This window comes from Helianthus annuus, chromosome 9 (genome assembly GCF_002127325.2).
Source record: "Helianthus annuus cultivar XRQ/B chromosome 9, HanXRQr2.0-SUNRISE, whole genome shotgun sequence".
Classification (NCBI taxonomy): domain Eukaryota; kingdom Viridiplantae; phylum Streptophyta; class Magnoliopsida; order Asterales; family Asteraceae; genus Helianthus; species Helianthus annuus.
The window spans coordinates 139103431-139121973 of record NC_035441.2 but is presented as its reverse complement, the minus strand read 5'-3'; the positions used below and the strand labels follow the sequence as shown (position 1 = coordinate 139121973).

Sequence of the window (18543 nt, the reverse complement as noted above, 5' to 3'; positions counted from 1 at the left end):
ACAAGACATGAGCTTGAGACTACTAGCAGGTTTCTTACCACGAACCTGTAGGATCTCACCTGACAAAAGCGGCACCCAAACAATCTTCTCAAAACAAACTACCTCCGCGTGATGCTTGCCTAGCCAATCCATACCCACAATAATGTCGAAGCTTCCAAGTTGCATGGGCGTGAGGTCAATAGGAAAAAGATGGTCGTTAAGGTTCAATTGGCAATTGCGAAGAACAGAATCAAGAACAACGGGATTACCACTCGCAACTTCTACTGTCAAAGGCTTACCTAGTTTCGTTCTAGACACGCGAAGCAATGGCTCAAAAGATAATGACACAAAACTCTTATCGGCACCAGAATAAAAAAAGAACAGATGCGGGTTGATTATTAACAAAGAACGTACCGTTAACCACTTCATTGTCTGCTTGCGCCTCTTGTGCATTCATGTTGAAGACTCGACCTCGAGCCTGAGCCTGAGCTGGATTCACATTCACCAATCTTGGACATTGATTATAGTAGTGGGTCAGATCCCCACAGTTATAACAAGAACCTGGTGGGTAGTGAGGTCGTGCAACTTGACCTTGTTGTTGAGCAAGAGGCTGAGCAACTTGTTGAGCCGGGTTCTGAACTGCCCGATTCTGATTAGCAGGAATGCGGCATGAAGCAGCAAGATGACCAGGTCTTCCACAGTTGGTACATTGACGACACTGGAGGTGTGACTGATGATGACCGTTACACCTGTTGCACAAAGGTGCATTGCCTAGATAAGGCTTCTTGGCAAGTGGTTGCGCAGGCTGATTTGGTGCAGCTTGAGCCTGTGCAGTAACGGTGTAGTTTTGGGAAGCCTTTCGCTTCCTAGAACCCTTCGAGGAACCAGAATCCTTACCCTTCTTGTTTTTACCTTTCTTGCTATCCTCTTTGTCAGACGCCTGCTTCTTACCTTTCTCCCCCTTTCTGTGCAACTTACCCTTCCGAATCTGCGACTCAGTCAATGTCGCTGCTAACTCGATCGCCTGACGGACTGTGGTAGGGTTACTACCAGTAACGATGTCTTGCACTGAGTCAGGTAGACCATCGACGTACCTTTCAATAGCCTTATCGAGTGGGGTAACCATTGTTGGGCACAACAAGCTTAGCTCCTCATACCTATCAGTATACGCCCGGTGCTCGCCACTATACTGCTTCAAGTCATCAAACTCCCTTTCTAAAGCTCGCAGTTCATGACGAGGACAAAACTCCCTCATCATAAGAGTCCTAAGTTCAGCCCATGTTTGTGCTAGAGCAACTTCTGCACCACGGTCTCTCATAACCCCGTTCCACCATGTAAGCGCCCTCTTCTGAAACACACTGGAAGCAAACTTGACTTTGCGATTATCATGACACTGAACGTGACGGAAAGTATTCTCAATGCTCTCGAACCATTGAAGAAGCCCAGTTGCTACCTCAGAACCACTAAACATGAGCGGTTTAGCCGAGTTAAAACTCTTGAAGTTACAAGGAGCATTGTTGTTGTTGTTAGCTTGGTTCCACTGAGCAATAAGATTTGGGAACGCAGCAGCCATTTGCTGCGCGATGATTTTTGCCAGTTCGGCATTTGGTAGCTGGTTTTCGCGTCGAGGAGGCATTCTAAAAAGAGGAAACATGAGAGGAGACGAGTGAGAAGGTTAGATGAAAAGAATGAGATGAAACAGAAATCGACAAAAGCAAAGATGGTGGTAATTCGTCCGTATCACAAAGCAAACAAACGACACACAGTGACTAATCAAAGTAAATGGGTCAAAAATAATGCATCGCGAAGACATGCTCGCCTATAAGTGAACACTCGCCCCAAGAGTTCCCAGGTAAGAGTGACTGGTCCGATTATGTGGATTTGTACGAACACTCTAGCCTTAGACAGAAAACCCAGGGTACATGCATTCACTCTTCCAGTTTGCACGTGTTCACACTATTTAGAACCCAAAACTTTGACAAGATTTTGAAAACTTGGAAGGTTTAAGAGATTGATGATTCATTTTGGCTTTGTGCCTTCCATTATGTTTTGTTTTTGGTAATCACCTAAGGATAGGTGAAGTGCATGTTTTAAAATCTAAACACAAGACAACTTGTGTTGGGGTCCTAGAAAGGTTATAGTCTAGGTCAAAGCAATACTAATAACCTAATTCCCTATAACCATTGGCTCTGATACCAACTCTTCTGTCACACCCCGACCACGTAAAACATCAAATCGTGGCGGAAACGTCGGGGAGTGTTGTAACAGAATTGTTGTTCCACAACCATGGTAATTAAAAGTTATGTTTTATTCATCGAACAGAGAGTTACATTGTCTTAAAATAACTAAAACGAAGAGTTCATCACATAATTAAACTAGTTCCATCTTTATTTTAAGTCTCTAAGGCACAGGTCCGCCCTAGTGTGTCACGAACATCCTAAGCAACAGCTCCTGAAAACACATGTGAAAATAGGTACGTCAGCATAAAAATGGCTGTGAGATACATAGGTTTTGTGAAAATAGAATTCATGACTTAAGTTTAAGAAAATGTTTAACAAAATTTGTCATGAACCTTGTAAATTGTTTTGTTTCGTAAATCATTTGAAAAACGATAAGATCAGAAGATGTGTATAAATGAGAGAATAATATATGGTTAAATGAATAACCGAGTAATATGAGTTTGTATAAGATAGACTATTTTGTAAACCAAGGTCTTGAAAAATATGTTGCGTAAAATGTATAAGTCCAAATATAGTCAAGTAATGTGTAACAAATGTTATGTATGGTAAGTAAAGTGTAGTCACGTAAACTAAATGTAAAAATGTACAAAACAAAGTATTTTGAATATATCAAAGAGTCATGTTTTGCAAAGTAAATGCATGTTTTACTGATACAAACGTTTATGTGGTAAGTTAACGCATACATTCAAGCCTTGAGATAGACGGATAACCCTAAGTCAAGGTTATCAAAAGAAATGTTTTCGGATTCAGTCATTCCGTACACCCAAACAAACCTAGGATGTCAGGAACGGGATTTGTCAAGTCCTATGGTACCATTACTTACTACCGAGCGGCGTAGCTAATGTTAATGAATGTATATAAGTCCCGTTTGTAGAAACCAAATGTTATACCAAATGTAAACATGTTATATGAAAACAATGTACCAAGTATGCTAAGTTAACATATAAAGAGGAAAAGTCATGTAAATCAATGTGCTAGCATGCTCAGTCAACATACATAGCCGAAATGTAAGGTAAACAATGTACTAAGTATGCCAAGTAAACATACATAGCCCAAAACAATGTAATGTAAATCATGTACTATAAGTGTACTAATGAACATAGCAAGTATATGACATGAAAACATGAGAGCATGAAAATAACAAGTAGGCACATGTGTTTCACCCCAAAACGTTGGAAAACAGTAAAAAAGGGGTCTATGTACTCACTGTAGTGCGTCTTGAATCGAATCTCAAACCCTGTCCGCTACACGACAACCTACAACGTACTAATGTCTATTAGACGAGCGGGCCGTGCCTGGCTTAGAGTTTAGTATTTTGGGTCACGTTTCTTATATTGTTCCGTGTGATAATTATTTGTTAAAATAGTTAATATTTTAACTTAATTATATGTCATGTTGGGATATTTGTTCGTTCAATGTTCTAGTAAACTCTTGTCTAGAAAATATTTACCAAGTGTTGGATTTTTCGGAAAATTTCGCCATGGTCTCCTTTGTAAATGGAGATGTCCATGCTTAATAGCATATCATTTTCTTTTATATATATATCCCGTAGGTCGTTCTCAAATAATCAAACCGACATTTAGATATACAAAACATTACTTACTTTATTTCAGCTTTATTAATCAAAACTGGACTGTTTTCAAGGATTTTTATAAAATAGTTAACATTTTCCAAAAATTCTCAAATTTTTACAGAATGTCATATATGATCCATGTTTCATTGTGTAAAAATATCGGGGTCCAGTTCTTTACCAATATTTTATAGAAATTCATTTACCCGACTGCAATCAGATTTGTTACTTTCTGATCGCAGTTTACGGAATAATTCACTAAAAAATATTTGTAAGTCCGATCGAGGAAATTCCAGTTGGAGGATCATCGTGACAACGGTGACCATCTACTGTAAAGATTCCATGAGTTGATTCTACTCAGGTTTCATGTTATGACTCCGAATACAACACACTTTTTCTGCAGTAAAAACACAGCTTGAGTTGCTGTCCAAAAACAGTCCTTTAAAAATAGTAAACGACCTCGAAAAATTACGATTCCAGTGTCATTTGATCGGTTGTTCAAAAATGCATAATTTAGGCTTCAGAAAATCAGTTTTTGATTCATAATGGTCTAGTTACAGCCTGTTAAAGTCGGCTGAAAATGTAAATCAGCATGTTTCTTGTTCATATTTCTTGTTTAAACTTTTTAGTGTTCTTGCTAATTTCATCATACTACATATCTTGACTAAGAACAAAATGAAGCAAGGTGTAAGACTTTCTACTAGCACAAAGCTAGGGTAGAAATTCTAGTGTGAAGATGATGGGAAGCTTGAATCACTTAACAACACTTTGGAATCACCTTAGATCTTCATACTAACTTGAAGGTTGCTTGAAATAGGACTTGAAGGTGATGAACAAAGCTTTGAAGGTTTGAAGGAGGTGAAGTTAGAGAGAGAGAGAGGGATGGGGACGGTTGGGAGAGGGAGGAGAGAGAGAGGATGGAGTGTTGTGGTAAGTGTTGTGATCTTGGTGAGATTTTATAAGAGATTTTGGAAGAGACATGCATGAACACTTGGCCAATGAGAATAAGAGGGAATATTTTCATAATCTTGCCAAAATATTTAGTGGGGCCAACATAATGATGACCGAAATTTAAAGGGGGGAGGGGGGCCATGTGCAACTTTTTATATAAATATGCTATATGTAGGCTAAAACGGGTGTTTAACTGGATACTGGGTATTTTATCTAGCGTTTAAACCCCGGTTTATGGCGTTCTAAATTATTTTTATTATTCTACAAAAATAAACCTGCCAAAATATTGCTGAAATAAATTTCAGTTGCCAAGACTGGCTGCGTTGTCAGCGTTTTGTAGTAGAAGCACTGTGTCGCGCAGAAACACGCGACACGCGCTTAAACTTGAAAAATTTGCGTTTTTAGGCGTTTTAATTTATTTTTCAACACGGACCTGATTAAAATAAAATTTAATCATAACAGAATATATATTTTTTTTTGGGATTTAAACATTATCCGGGCGGTCACCAACGTTAGTTTCGCAGTTTTGTCGTAAATAGTCCTTTAGTTCAAATAAACATGTTTTTGTCATACCGAATCCTTCGGAACTTATTTCTAAGTTATGTAAAGGATATTTAGGGTATGTTTGTCTCACGTCACAGTTCCGGAGCGTACGTTGCCTTAAACTGATTTCGTTTATGCACCAGTTTTTTTGCGTATAACCTTCTAGAAAGTGATTTAAAGTTTGAAATCGGAATCGAATCAAATTGTAAAGTCATCAAACACAATAACACATAATAACAACAAAGCACATTGTTTTACTGATAATCCACATTGTTTTACATTATACGATGCTTACAGGACACAGTTGTCACAATTTGAGCCTAAACCTTTCGTTTGATCACCTATAGCCCATAACCGCTAAACCTTTTCTTTTAAGCCCGTGTGATGAAAATTCGATTATAGGAATTACATTTGTATAGTTGTTTTGATTGTTAAAAAAAATCAATCAAAATTAGAAAATGTTATGAAAAAGAGTTGAAAAGGCATTGAGAAAAATACAAAAAGATGTGTTAGTAGTCGTTGAATAAAAGGCGGAAGTTGTTGCCTTATAGTTGATAGTGTATTTAGTTTTATCTAGGTTCGTGGTTTGTAATAAAAATCGAATTTTCATCGCCTTAGCCACTTTAAAAACATCCTAATTCCTACCCTTAGCCTAGCCCCGTTAAAACCCTTACAAGACCTTATGACTTGTGCTTAGTGTTCGTGATCAATAGTGGAGAATGATTGAGTTGCAAGCTTATGCGGGTATATGTTCTAATCAGTTTGAGTGCATATTCTTTGAAGTGCTAATACATTATAAATATTAGCCAATTTATAAGCCGAGTGGAGAGAACATTGTGAGGGATGTGCATGAATTGTTGGTTTCACGGGCGGGTTAATCTTGGGTAACCATTTGTGCAAATGAAATCACATTACCGCTAAATATGTTGAATATTGTAAAGAGTTTGAACTTTAGCATGACATTGGATCTTAACCTTCGTCTCGGGAATGGGGAGTGTATTCATTGTTCGACCCACGTGAACGTGAAAAACAGATTTGCTTGAGGACAAGCAAAAGACAAGTGTGGGGATGTGATACGTGGTCGAAATCCGGTGCTTGTAATTGTTTAATTTGATGTTTTTACACAAATATTAGTTTCGAATTGCCTACTCTTGATTAGATATGTGTTTTGCAGGTTTAACGGAGTTTAAGGAGCTTTTCGGGAGCTTTTCGAGTCACCGGAGCGAAAACGGAACCACCAGGATGCGAAACGGGTCAACCGGACTCAAGAAATGGAAGAAACAGAAAACCAAACATCTGGGCACCGTCGCCGACGCCCATATGGGCCGTCGCCGACGGTTGGCACAAACTTCCGTCGCCTGGATTGTCCGTAGACAGCGAGATACACCGTCGGCTCCACATCAACATTTAAGGACCGTCGCCGACGGGGCATCAGGCCGTTGGTGACGGCTTGTCGATCTTGCTGCGCGATGGTTGTTTGTTTTGGGTCAAATAACGAATCAAAGAGGATTGTTGGGGGATTATTCGGGAGTTACACTTCTTCTAGAGTTTGAAAACCATTCTTGGAGCCATTATCACCCATCTATCACCTACCATTCACCGACCCATCCTCTCTACAACCCGAATCAAGGAGAATTCACAATCATCTTCTTGAATCGAAACCCTAGCTCCATCAATTCTCTAATCCATCAATCCCATCATCCATTCACCATCATCATTCATCCAAAACCCTACCATTCATCCATCCATCCATCTTCAAGTTTCGCAATGATCCAATTCATGTTTTCAACATCCGGTGATCAAGTTTCTTCGATCATGCTTGGCTAATTTCGTGGAGGTTTCACCCTGGTGTAGGTTAATTGTAAGTCTAGGGTTAAAACATTGTTCTTGGATTGATTTTGTGACAAATTGCTTCTTGATTTGAAACTTATGACAATTGTCTTGCATTTGTATTGAATTCATAAACCGTCGAGTGAAGATTAAATTTGACCTTATGAAATGTTTATGTGCAATTATTCCTTGTCTAGGTTAGAGTTTACATGTTCGTGGTAACGAAGTGCATTGTGGTCCGTTCTTTATAACGTTGATAGCTCTTGGCACCTAAGCCGTGTAACACTAAATTCGTTAGTCGTTTTTGCAATTGAATCAATCTTAAAACGTGTAGGAACCCTAGGAATGCAATTGCCGAACCGGGTGTGAACCTTGTTTTCTCTATCTTGTTTGAATCGTTATTTGTATTTTGCAATTGTTAGTTGTTAATCATTAATCAATCAAACCAATCTTTTTAGTAATTTTAATTCATATCTCTTAACCAAACAAAATACAAAAATATATCATAGCAAGCTTCATAATAGTGACAACGATATATAATTCAATCAAATCCGTACACAAACCACATACTCTTCGTGGTTCGACCCCTCACTACCACTAGCTATTTGTTAAGGGTAATTAGGGTATATAAATATTATCTTTGACCGGAGCGCGACACTCCGATCAAAACCCTAGCTAATAAATTGTGAAATTGATGCCTAAATTATGGATGTTCATGTTTACCCATCTAGATGTTAAATGGGTTTTGTGAATAATAAGGAAATCCTAATAGTGTAATCAGAAAACTGATGTTAATGGCTTGCATGAAGCAAATCTGATATTGATATGCATGTTAGAGGTAAAGAACTTGCAAAATGTGTAAAAGTTCGGCTAAATAGTTGATACATGAACTTGATAATGATTAATTAAAAACCACGCTCATAAGGTGTTTGTTACAATGCTTAAGAGAAAGCTAACATGGCGAATTTAAGATAAAAGCGTACGATTGAACAATATGGCAAAAATTATGCGTTGTGTGTTATAAAAAAGGGTTCTAAACGGTTGTGGTTGAACTCTATAGGCAAAGAATCCGAGTCTTCAAGCGGACAAGCCGGGGGCGATACGCGCTCGAAAGGAATGCTTTGAAGGTACGTGACTTGTCGTCTCGTTACACTTATGTAGATAAACCTAGTCGTAGAGATGTTTAATATTGGTATAGCGAAAATGATTTCATTTGGTATGTCAATAAAGTGATGTAACTCACTCGACAACCAAACAGGTCAAAATAGTTAAATAAATATGTTGTTGATGAATTATGCAAGTACGCGACTTATAGTTTCGCTACATTATGTTTAATTGTTAGTCTTACCTTGTTATATTGAAATTTGGTAAACAAGGAAAACCTGTTAAGTCACGGGAGTGACAAAGTGCCATAGACAAGTAAAACGGGTCAAAACATGTGCTAGAAATAGAGTTTGGATGTGTCTTGTAATGGTGACACCCATTCGGCATCCAAACGGGTCAAAACATGTTGAGTAGTAAATGTCGAAGTCAATGACCATTACTCGTTGATTGGTCATAAACAAAGCGTAAGCCGTGAAGCGGACACGCTAACTAGATGTAAAAACATGAACCCTTGAAGAGGATTAAAGCTCGGAATATTTTCTTGTCAAAAGATTTAAGAAAGCATGTTTAATCCTTGAAATAAGCATGATGGTTACGACATAAACAACCCACGAGTGGGAAGCGAATCGCCATAATTGGTAAATACGGGAATAGGTTAAATGACCTAAAAACATGAGACGATAACGAAACATGTTGTTGAACTTGTAGACAAACGGGTCGAATAAACAAGGAATCGGATTATAAGCTGATTGTTCTTAACTGGATTCATTACGTGAATTGTGTTGATAAACGTGTTCGTAATTAAATTACGGTCGCGTAGGAAAAAGAATCGGTTAAATCGGACTTACGGATCATAATTTATGATGATTTTAAGTTTGGTTTTGATAAAAGTTTTAGCTGGGCATGTGCAGCAACAAAATAAAGGAACTTGCTGTGAAAATGGGGCTAGGTGGGGCATCTAGCCCCCTGATTCCGAAAATTGTTAATTTTTGTTCATTTTGACTCATCAAACTTGTTTACACCCTTTTTAACATTGTCAAAACTAACATTTGATTTGGTTTTGACCTTAGGTGATGATGGATCTAACCCGGATGGTGATCAAGTAGTTATCAAGAACCGAACGCACAAAACAAAGCTTCCGCACTTGATCTATTTTGTTTTAAATAATATGTAAACACTTGAAGTCATGTTTTGTATGTTTAAATTAGTTGGAGTATAACTTGAATATTATGATCATGCATGGTCTTAAAAGCATGAAAGTTTTTTGTAAACTAGTAAATTCTTGTATTAAATACAAGTGTTTGTAACACTAATCTCGTTAATATTTAGTTGGGTGTTACACTTGGTTTACTAGACATCAAAGAAGAAAGAGTAAACAACTAAAATGGTCCCTAAGGTTTGGCCAATTTTGCCACTTTAGTCTAAAACTTAAACCTTTTGAATCTGGATCTCTGTGGTTTCGGTTTTGTTGCCATTTTCATCTAAAATCAAAATATCGTCAGATTTTTCAGTCAACATCCAGTTTTTCTTCCTCATTTTAATGAAGGGCAAAATGGTATTTTAACGTTTTATTATAACAAATTAAAAAAACTGACCATTTTGCCCTTCATTAAAAAGAATGAAAAAGACAAAAAAGCTGGATGTTAACTGAAAAATCTGACAAAATTTTGTTTTTGGATGAAAATGACAACAAAATTCAAAATCACATAACCCAGATTTAGAAGATTTAAGTTTTGAAGTAAAATGGTAAAAGTGATCAAACATCAGGCCTATTTTAACAGTTTATCCGAGATGAAATGATCTAAACCCAAAACGGTGTCGTATAGCTTAAGAAGTATCCAAAACCAAACCTAAAAGCCCTAGAAGCCAACATTATACAACCATCTCCCACTTTCACTTCTGAACAACTCCCGCTCTCTCGATCTTCTTCCTCCTCCTCGTCACTTCTTCAAGATCCAGATCGCTTTCAACCAATCAAAGGTAGCTTCTCGATCCCCTACATTTCTTCAAATCGTTCACACTCTCCCTTTTCACTCATACCTGTGCTTTTAAAACTTCAAATTACAGGATCGAACATGTCTGTGCGGGTTCTGAACCCTAATGCCGAAGTGCTGAACAAATCAGCCGCACTTCACATGAACATCAACGCCGCCAAGGGTTTACAGGATGTTCTCAAGAGCAATCTCGGCCCTAAAGGCACTATTAAGATGTTAGCTTCCTGTTTTTATATTGTTCGGTTTATTTGTTGTTGATTTTTGTTATGTGTGTGATTTTTGTGTTGAGTTTTGTGTAGGCTTGTTGGAGGAGCTGGAGATATTAAGTTAACTAAGGATGGCAACACTTTATTGAAAGAAATGGTTAGTTTGTTGTGTGTTAGTTATTGACACGTATTTATGTTTATTAATGGAGCATAACTTCATAATTTGTCATTTTGACAGCAGAAATTTGTATTAGAAAAAACTGAAATCAAGGTTTAAAAAAACGGAAACGAGTTTCGAGGCGTTATCATCTCTTCGCCTCATGAGGCGTAAGCCTCGAGGCGAACCGAGGGGGAATTAAAAAATAAATATAAAAATTATATATCTTATAAAAATAATAATACTAACTAAATTCATCATCAAATTCATCAAAATCATCAAAAACACTCATAAAAAGACATAAATTGCTAGAAATTGACCCCAAAAGTCTAAAACATAAAAAACAAACATTAGAAACCCCTGAGGCGCAGCCTTTTTAGCGCCTCAGCACCTCTGAGGCGCATGTACAATAGAAACCCCATGTGGCGCGCCTTAGAATCGTTTTTTGGGCGTTTCGCCTTGAGGCGCACCTCAAGGCGCACGCCTCAACCGTTTTTGAAAACCATGACTGAAATATGTGTTGAAAACCTGCTCTGTGAAAACATAATAAGATTAGTTGGTAATTGTAACATAGTGAGGATAATATATGTACCGAAAACGTAATGTAAATATGCTAAGGCAGAGGTATTGGTTTCATACACTTAAACCAATTACTCATTTGTTTTGATGTAATTTTTATTGATATTAAAGTTCGAACATTAGATCTGCTTTGCTGGAGATTGATATTCGTTCTTCTATGTATTATACATTTATACTTGCTGCAATTTTATTTTCCTTGAACATTGCCACTTTTACCCACTGTTTCAAGCAAGGTTTAAAAGAACTGAATCGAGCCTCGGGACCTTTTCCCTTTGCCTCACGAAGCATGAGCCTTGATGTGAACCGAGGTGTAGGCCCGAGGCGGAATTAAAAAAATAAATGTAAAAATTATATATTTAAAAAAATAAAATACTAAACACTAGAAAGTCTAAAACATAAAAAACACACATAAAAAACACACAAAATAGTTTGTAATTAAACCCAAATAGCATAAAAGCAAGGTTTAAAAGAACGGAAACGAGTTTCGAGGCGTTTTCCCTTCGCCCAACGAGGCGTAGCCGTAAGCAGTGTTGAAGTAATCGCTAGTCGCTAGTCGGGCGGTGGGGTGAGGACTAACGATTAATCGGAAATAATCGCGATTAATTTTTATTAGTCGGGATTAATCGGTGATTAATCGGCGCCTAGTTGGGATTTTTACAACCATGGGCGTAAGCCTCGAGGCGAAACGAGGCGTAAGGCCGAGGCGGTATTAATAAATAAATATTAAAATTATATATATTATAAAAATAATAATACTAAATTACTAACATATTTTATCATCAGCTTCATAAAAAACACACATAAAAAAGACATGAAATGCTTGAAATTGACACAAACAGTCAAAAACATCAAAAACAAATGTCAAAATCCTCTGAGATGCAGTCTTTTTTAGCGCCTCAGCCCCACTAAGGCGCAGGACTTGTTTTTTGGCCGTTTCACCTGGAGGTGCGCCTTGAGGCCCATGCCTCAAGCGTTTTTTAAAACCATGCATAAAAGTCACCACTTTCTAACTGGTCAACCTCACAATCATCTTCCTCAACCAATGAGGTGCCTCCTCCATACACTTTTTCTTACCACCTTGCTTTTATGGACTAATAGTCTAATACCATTGCAAGGTATGGGACTTATACTGCACTAGTTTTCTGTTTTTTTTATACTGTTAAAGTTTGTTTTTCAACTCACTGAGCACTTAGAGAATGACATTATAGGCTTTAATCAGACATTCTTGTGTTGATTAAGTTTGCACTCCCATGATATATTCATCTACAAAGCATGGATTCACCATGATTGAAACTTCATGTATATATTTAGGAGTGCTTTATCAAGAATATGGAAACTTAATGTTGTGTTATTTATGTTAGGAGCTATGTTGATACATATATATTTAGAAAATGAGTTTCTGTGACTATGAATGTATGATATAGTAAATTTTCATCCTGCTAGATTAAAATTATTTTGGAGTTTGTATACAAGTTTTAGGTGGAGAAGTTGTTAATAGCCTTTCTAGAATTCATAGGAAAAATTGATACTTACGGGACTTTTTAAATAGAGCTACACATAGTGTTAAATATGTTACATATCTCGGTATCTCACTTTTGCATTTTGGAAGTCGTAGGTTTCACCAAAAGTTTTACTTTTCTTGAGCAGAAGAATTATTTTATATACATTAATTCTTGTTTTACTACATCTCCATCATGCTTCTTTTGTATGATTGATATTTTTATTTTATTTTATGGTTGCAGCAAATTCAAAATCCAACTGCCATTATGATTGCAAGAACCGCTGTTGCCCAAGATGATACTAGTGGTGATGGAACAACTTCTACAGTCATTTTTATTGGGGAGCTAATGAAACAGGCTGAGCGTTGCATTGATGAAGGTTTCTTATTCTTCTAGTCTCTTGGGTTGCTTGTTAATTAAGTTTTTATATGAATACCTATGTTTTTTTTTTCTATCTATTAGGTTTACCATACATTAATATTGTATTAATTTTTCAAAATTGTTGTTTATTTTTTAAAATCTAACATCAAGTGAGTTAGTATAGTTGAAGACAAAAGAAATATAGCAACTGAAAAGTAGGTTTATTTTATTGTTGTTTATGCAGGGATGCATCCACGGGTTGTGGTTGATGGTTTTGAAATCGCCAAGAAGGCCACACTAGAATTTCTCGAAAAGTTCAAGACTCCTGTAGTGATGGGTGATGGACCTGATAAAGAGATGCTAAAAATGGTAGCAAGAACAACATTAAGAACTAAGGTGATTTTAACTTCTTGTTTACACTCTTTCTTATCTTTTGGTTAAGTTTTTGACTTCTTGTTTAGTTGATCTTCTTTCTAGTATCTTATATATATTTTTTGAAATTGTTGTGCAGTTATATGAAGCTTTAGCAGATCAATTAACGGACATAGTTGTGAACTCGGTGAGATTTCTACATAATTAAATATACAACATATATATATATATATATATATATATATATAGGGTTAGGATCGTGTGAGAAGCACTAGGCTAAGTGAGAAACTTGAGAAGCATTCTGGACCACACATTTTCCTCAAGCTTTTCGTAATATACACATATGTATATATATAGGTGAAGTACAGGAAGAAAACCCACTTGAGTTGAAAAAACTCAAGAAACCTTTGTAAAAACCGTGTAACATTTTTACTCTTTTTCTAAAAAAGGGGGAATGTAACCTACATATTTTTGAACATTTTTGTAAAATAAAAGCGCCAAGTAGGGCTGTAAACGAACCGAACGAACACGAACAAGGCTATGTTCGTGTTCGTTCGCTAAGGAAATTTGGATGTTCGTGAACTGTTCGCGAACACATGACGAACAGAAGTTTGTGTTCGTGTTCGTTCGTTAAGGAATTTTGGTTGTTCGCGAACAGTTCGTGAACACTAACCACGAACGCAAACGAACACAAATGAACTTTAATTTTGAAAATTAAAAAAGGCACCGTTAATATTAAACATTGTACATAATGAAAGTAGTTAAATATAACCATTTAAAGATTGAAGGGATGGATATTATTGGGTTCAATCGATTGGAGATAAACTGAATGAAGGAGCGTGATATCAAAAGTGGGAGAGGGCCAGAGAGAGGGAAACAATACATATGGGGAAAGTAAAAAATTAATAAAACACTAAGAACTTTTGAAAAATAAACATAAAAAACCGAACACGAACGGACGTAAACGAACGAACACGAATGAACATAAACGAACATATTACCGAACGTTCACGAACGCAGTCGAACGAACGAGACCTTTGTTCGTGTTCGTTCGTTAAGCTTATCGAACGAACATAAACGAACTTCCCGCCGAACAGTTCACGAACTGCTCGCTGAACGTTCGGTTCGTTTACAGCCCTAGCGCCAAGTAACTTTTTAAATGTTAAAAATTCTATGTTACATAATATATATGTCCAAAAAATGTAACATACAGATTTTGAACATTTAAAAAAAACTACCCAGCGCTTTTTTTTTGTTTTTATAAAATTGTTCAAATATATGTATGTTACATTCCCTGTTTTTTTTAAGAAAAAATAAAAATGTTACATAGGGTTTTTTAGGTTTTTTTTTAAACTCAAGTGGGTTTTCGTTTTATCCTTCCCCTAAATACACACACACATACATTAAATTGCTTGTACGTTGTACTGAGTTATTTTATATATATATTTTTAATATTGTAGGTTCTCTGTATCCGCAAGCCTGAAGAACCTATTGATCTTTTTATGGTTGAGATTATGCACATGCGCCATAAGTTTGATGTAGACACTCGTTTGGTATGTTATATATGATTACTTCACTCATGAATATTCACATTATTATTTTATTTCTATTTTCTGATTATGTTGTTTGACAGGTTGAGGGCCTTGTTCTTGATCATGGGTCCAGACATCCCGATATGAAAAGGCGAGCAGAGAATTGTCACATCTTGACCTGTAACGTATCATTGGAATACGAGAAAAGGTAACATGTACTTTGAATTAAGCAGATCTGAATTTCCTTTTTTACTTATAATTAAATCAGCCCGTTAATGTTTTTTCAGTGAAATAAATGCTGGATTTTTCTACTCAAATGCGGAACAGAGAGAAGCAATGGTTGCTGCGGAGAGACGTTCTGTTGACGAGAGAGTGAGAAAAATCATTGCTCTCAAAAACAAGGTATTTTATTTTATTCTTTGTGGAAAGAGGTTTGCATTTGAAGTTTTAACTAGTACTAAGCCCCCCTGCGTTGAATGGGGGCGTAAAACCATGCCAAATAGCACCAATGCAACACCACCGCAGCTGAAGTTGCGGCGTGTTAATGTGAAGAAACTAATACGGAAACTTAAAACATAGAAAATTATAACCAAGTCAATTTAGGACCCGCGCGTTGTGACGAACCTGTTAAACGGGAAAAAAATAGACGACGTAAAAACGTTGAACCACACGCACGCTGCAACAAAGAGTAAAACAAAATGTATAAACGCTGAACCACTCACACGCGTTGCGCTGTGTTAACTCGCAAAACTTAGAATGAAACGTAAAACGAAATATTTGCGAAATATGAAAAGTATAGGCCAGGGACCAAAGTAAAAATGTTGTGAGGTTAAACTGCGAAAAATGAAAAATTTTGGGTTAAAAGTAAAAAAATCAAATAGTTCTGGGTTAAAAGTGTAAGCATTAGGTACAACACCTCTATACACAAAAATCTTATAAATTTACAGTATTTAAATTAAATTCTAATAGATTTCATGACCTGCAGGTGTGTAATGGTACCGAAGACAACTTTGTTGTTATCAATCAGAAAGGAATCGATCCTCCTTCGTTGGATCTTCTTGCTAAGGCAGGGGTAAGTAACCGATATTAATGTTCAGTTTTTGAACTAATTCTTGCATCGGTCAGTCGGTCACCTGGATAATTTGGTAATATTTCAGATAGTTGCTCTTCGAAGGGCAAAAAGGAGAAACATGGAACGTTTGGTTTTGGCATGTGGCGGGGAAGCTGTGAACTCTGTGGACGACCTAACCGCCGATTGCCTCGGTTGGGCAGGACTGGTCTACGAGCATGTTCTTGGGGAAGAGAAGTATACGTTTGTTGAGAATGTGAAGCATCCTAATTCTTGTACAATTTTAATTAAAGGTAAGTTAAAACGTTATAGTTTTCTACACTGGTAGTTTATTTGTAATTTTATTTATCATTAATTCATTACATTTTTATATACTATTGAAGGACCAAATGACCACACTATTGCGCAAATCAAGGATGCTGTTAGGGATGGCCTGCGAGCAGTCAAAAATACAATTGAAGACGAGGCAGTTGTTAGAGTAAGTTTAGCTTTGACTTTGATAAGATTAACCTTCAAAAATTGGCAAGTCATATTTCTTATGTAGTATATTTTATATTTGTCAGGGTGCTGGTGCTTTTGAGGTTGCAGCTCGACAACATTTGGTTAATGTAGTGAAAAAAACTGTTAAAGGGGTAGGTTTGACATTTTTCATAGTCCATACATAATTTATGGTTCAAGTTCTAATACATATTAAACCAAATTAAACATTTTTATACTTAAACAATTTGGTGGTTTATTCTTGCGACTAGCGTGCTCAACTTGGGGTTCAAGCTTTTGCGGATGCCCTCCTTATCGTGCCAAAGACACTGGCTGAAAATTCTGGACTTGACACGCAAGACGTTATAATTTCTTTGACTGTAAATGTTCTATACCTTTTGACTCTTTTTTAGTTTTTGTATACAGTGAATTTTGATAACGTGATCTCACTTTAACTAATTAATTAGGGAGAGCATGACAGCGGGAATGTTGTTGGACTAAATCAACACACGGGGGATCCAATCGACCCTGAGATGGAGGGCATTTTTGACAACTATGCTGTCAAGCGCCAACTCATCAACTCAGGGTATGCAAAGAAACCGAACACACTTTTTGAATATTTCAGATCTTTGAATGAATCATGTGGTATTTTTTTGCAGCCCGGTGATTGCTTCGCAGCTGCTCCTTGTGGATGAAGTGATTCGTGCAGGCCGTAACATGCGAAAACCAACTTAAATTGTTTGTTGCTGCAGGCTATTATAACATGGTCCCAAAAAGATTTTGTTTTGAGATTTTGACCAAGGTGTCAGTTGTGTGTAGACAGCTAAGCTATTTGCTTTTGTACTATTTTTGAGGTGTTACGTTTTAAGTTTAAGCTTATGCTGCAATGGAAACACAGTTCTGCTGGGTCCACTGCAATATTCAAAAAAAAAAAAAAACCAAGAGATTAACTATTCATGTGCTTACAAGTTGTAACACAATAGATGAGTTTGCCTTTATAACTATAAGATTTATTTTCAAATTTTTGGAACAGTCGTATAACAGATATTTGATTTTGTTACTTAACAAGATAACAAAACAGATTAAGATTTGTCAAATTCATATTAGATTATCGCGAGCGCTAGAGTGGACAGATGTCTCCTCTCTCCTTCATATCAGCTTCTTCGGTGCCATTTTTTTTCTTCCCTCTCATAGCTCCACCCTTATCAGCCTGAATCAAAAGATTTTTCACTCTCTCTCCCCCCTTGCACATTAGATTTGCTTGCCTCCTCTCTCTCACTTCGTCGGCTATGGGCATGTCCAAAGAATGCTTCGATTGGGCCTCGTAACCCATAGCCTTAGACTAATCGGTGTGGGGCTCGTCTCCCTGGGGCGTCGAGGAGCAGTGACGGGCCGGAACACCGGTCCCCCGGACGTCCCCATCGCAAAAGTCGAAAAAATCAAAAGAAAAAAATCCATGGCATAGCTTTATCTATTAAAGTATAGAAGGTTATGTAGGTAGGTTAATCATGCCATAGATAGTTAGCAGGTCATATGTCAACAACTCAACTCTATTAATTATGTCATGACCCATGCCTTATCTATAAAAAAAATACAAAAACAAGAGAAAATCATCCTCTTTACACGCTTTCACCAATAACCATATTTAGCATTAAGAAAGCATAACTTCAACATAAACAATGCGTATTTATGTGTGATTTGGGAATGGTATTGGTAATTATGAATTATTTTATTGCTTCATCATTTTAAAATTATACTTTAGTTTTGTTAAAAGGACAATACACAGTATTATATATAACCTTATTTTTCAGAGCGTGTTATATAAGTTAACTATTACTTAGGTTAAGTTTATGAACATTATGTTTGGGCGTTCATTGATATTAAGACTACCTCTAATGGGCCTGGAGGAGACATGCCCTTCAAAATCCTTACTTGCCCTTGGCATTCTACAAGGGCATGGCTTGGTTATTGTATTAGGGTGGGCCCAAAGTAAAAAAATAAATGTTTTATTTAAATATTGTGTGTAGTGGGTAGGTGATGAGGTGGAAATTAAAAAGGGTAAAAATATTTGTAGGGTTGAA

General features: G+C 36.8%; 1 protein-coding gene across 1 annotated transcript; it reads left to right on the top strand.

Annotated features, from left to right (window-relative positions):
• The first annotated feature begins 10048 nt into the window (after positions 1-10048).
• On the top strand, positions 10049-17463 carry LOC110908792 (T-complex protein 1 subunit zeta 1). The gene is made up of 16 exons (XM_022153771.2): positions 10049-10197; positions 10285-10426; positions 10511-10574; positions 12896-13031; positions 13257-13408; positions 13524-13571; positions 14845-14937; positions 15018-15124; positions 15204-15318; positions 15902-15988; positions 16074-16278; positions 16369-16463; positions 16549-16617; positions 16735-16842; positions 16930-17048; positions 17122-17463. Exons 2-16 carry the CDS (start codon positions 10293-10295, stop codon positions 17195-17197), a joined length of 1608 nt encoding a protein of 535 aa, XP_022009463.1. The 5' UTR covers positions 10049-10197; positions 10285-10292; the 3' UTR covers positions 17198-17463.
• The last annotated feature ends 1080 nt before the right edge of the window (positions 17464-18543 follow it).

Excerpts from the sequence above, each read along its gene's own strand:
- LOC110908792 (XM_022153771.2), top strand. The coding sequence starts at position 10,293 with ATGTCTGTGCGGGTTCTGAACCCTAATGCCGAAGTGCTGAACAAATCA. Across the intron at positions 15,989-16,073 it reads ATCTTCTTGCTAAGGCAGGG|ATAGTTGCTCTTCGAAGGGC; the intron begins GTAAGTAACCGA and ends GTAATATTTCAG. Across the intron at positions 17,049-17,121 it reads CGCCAACTCATCAACTCAGG|CCCGGTGATTGCTTCGCAGC; the intron begins GTATGCAAAGAA and ends ATTTTTTTGCAG.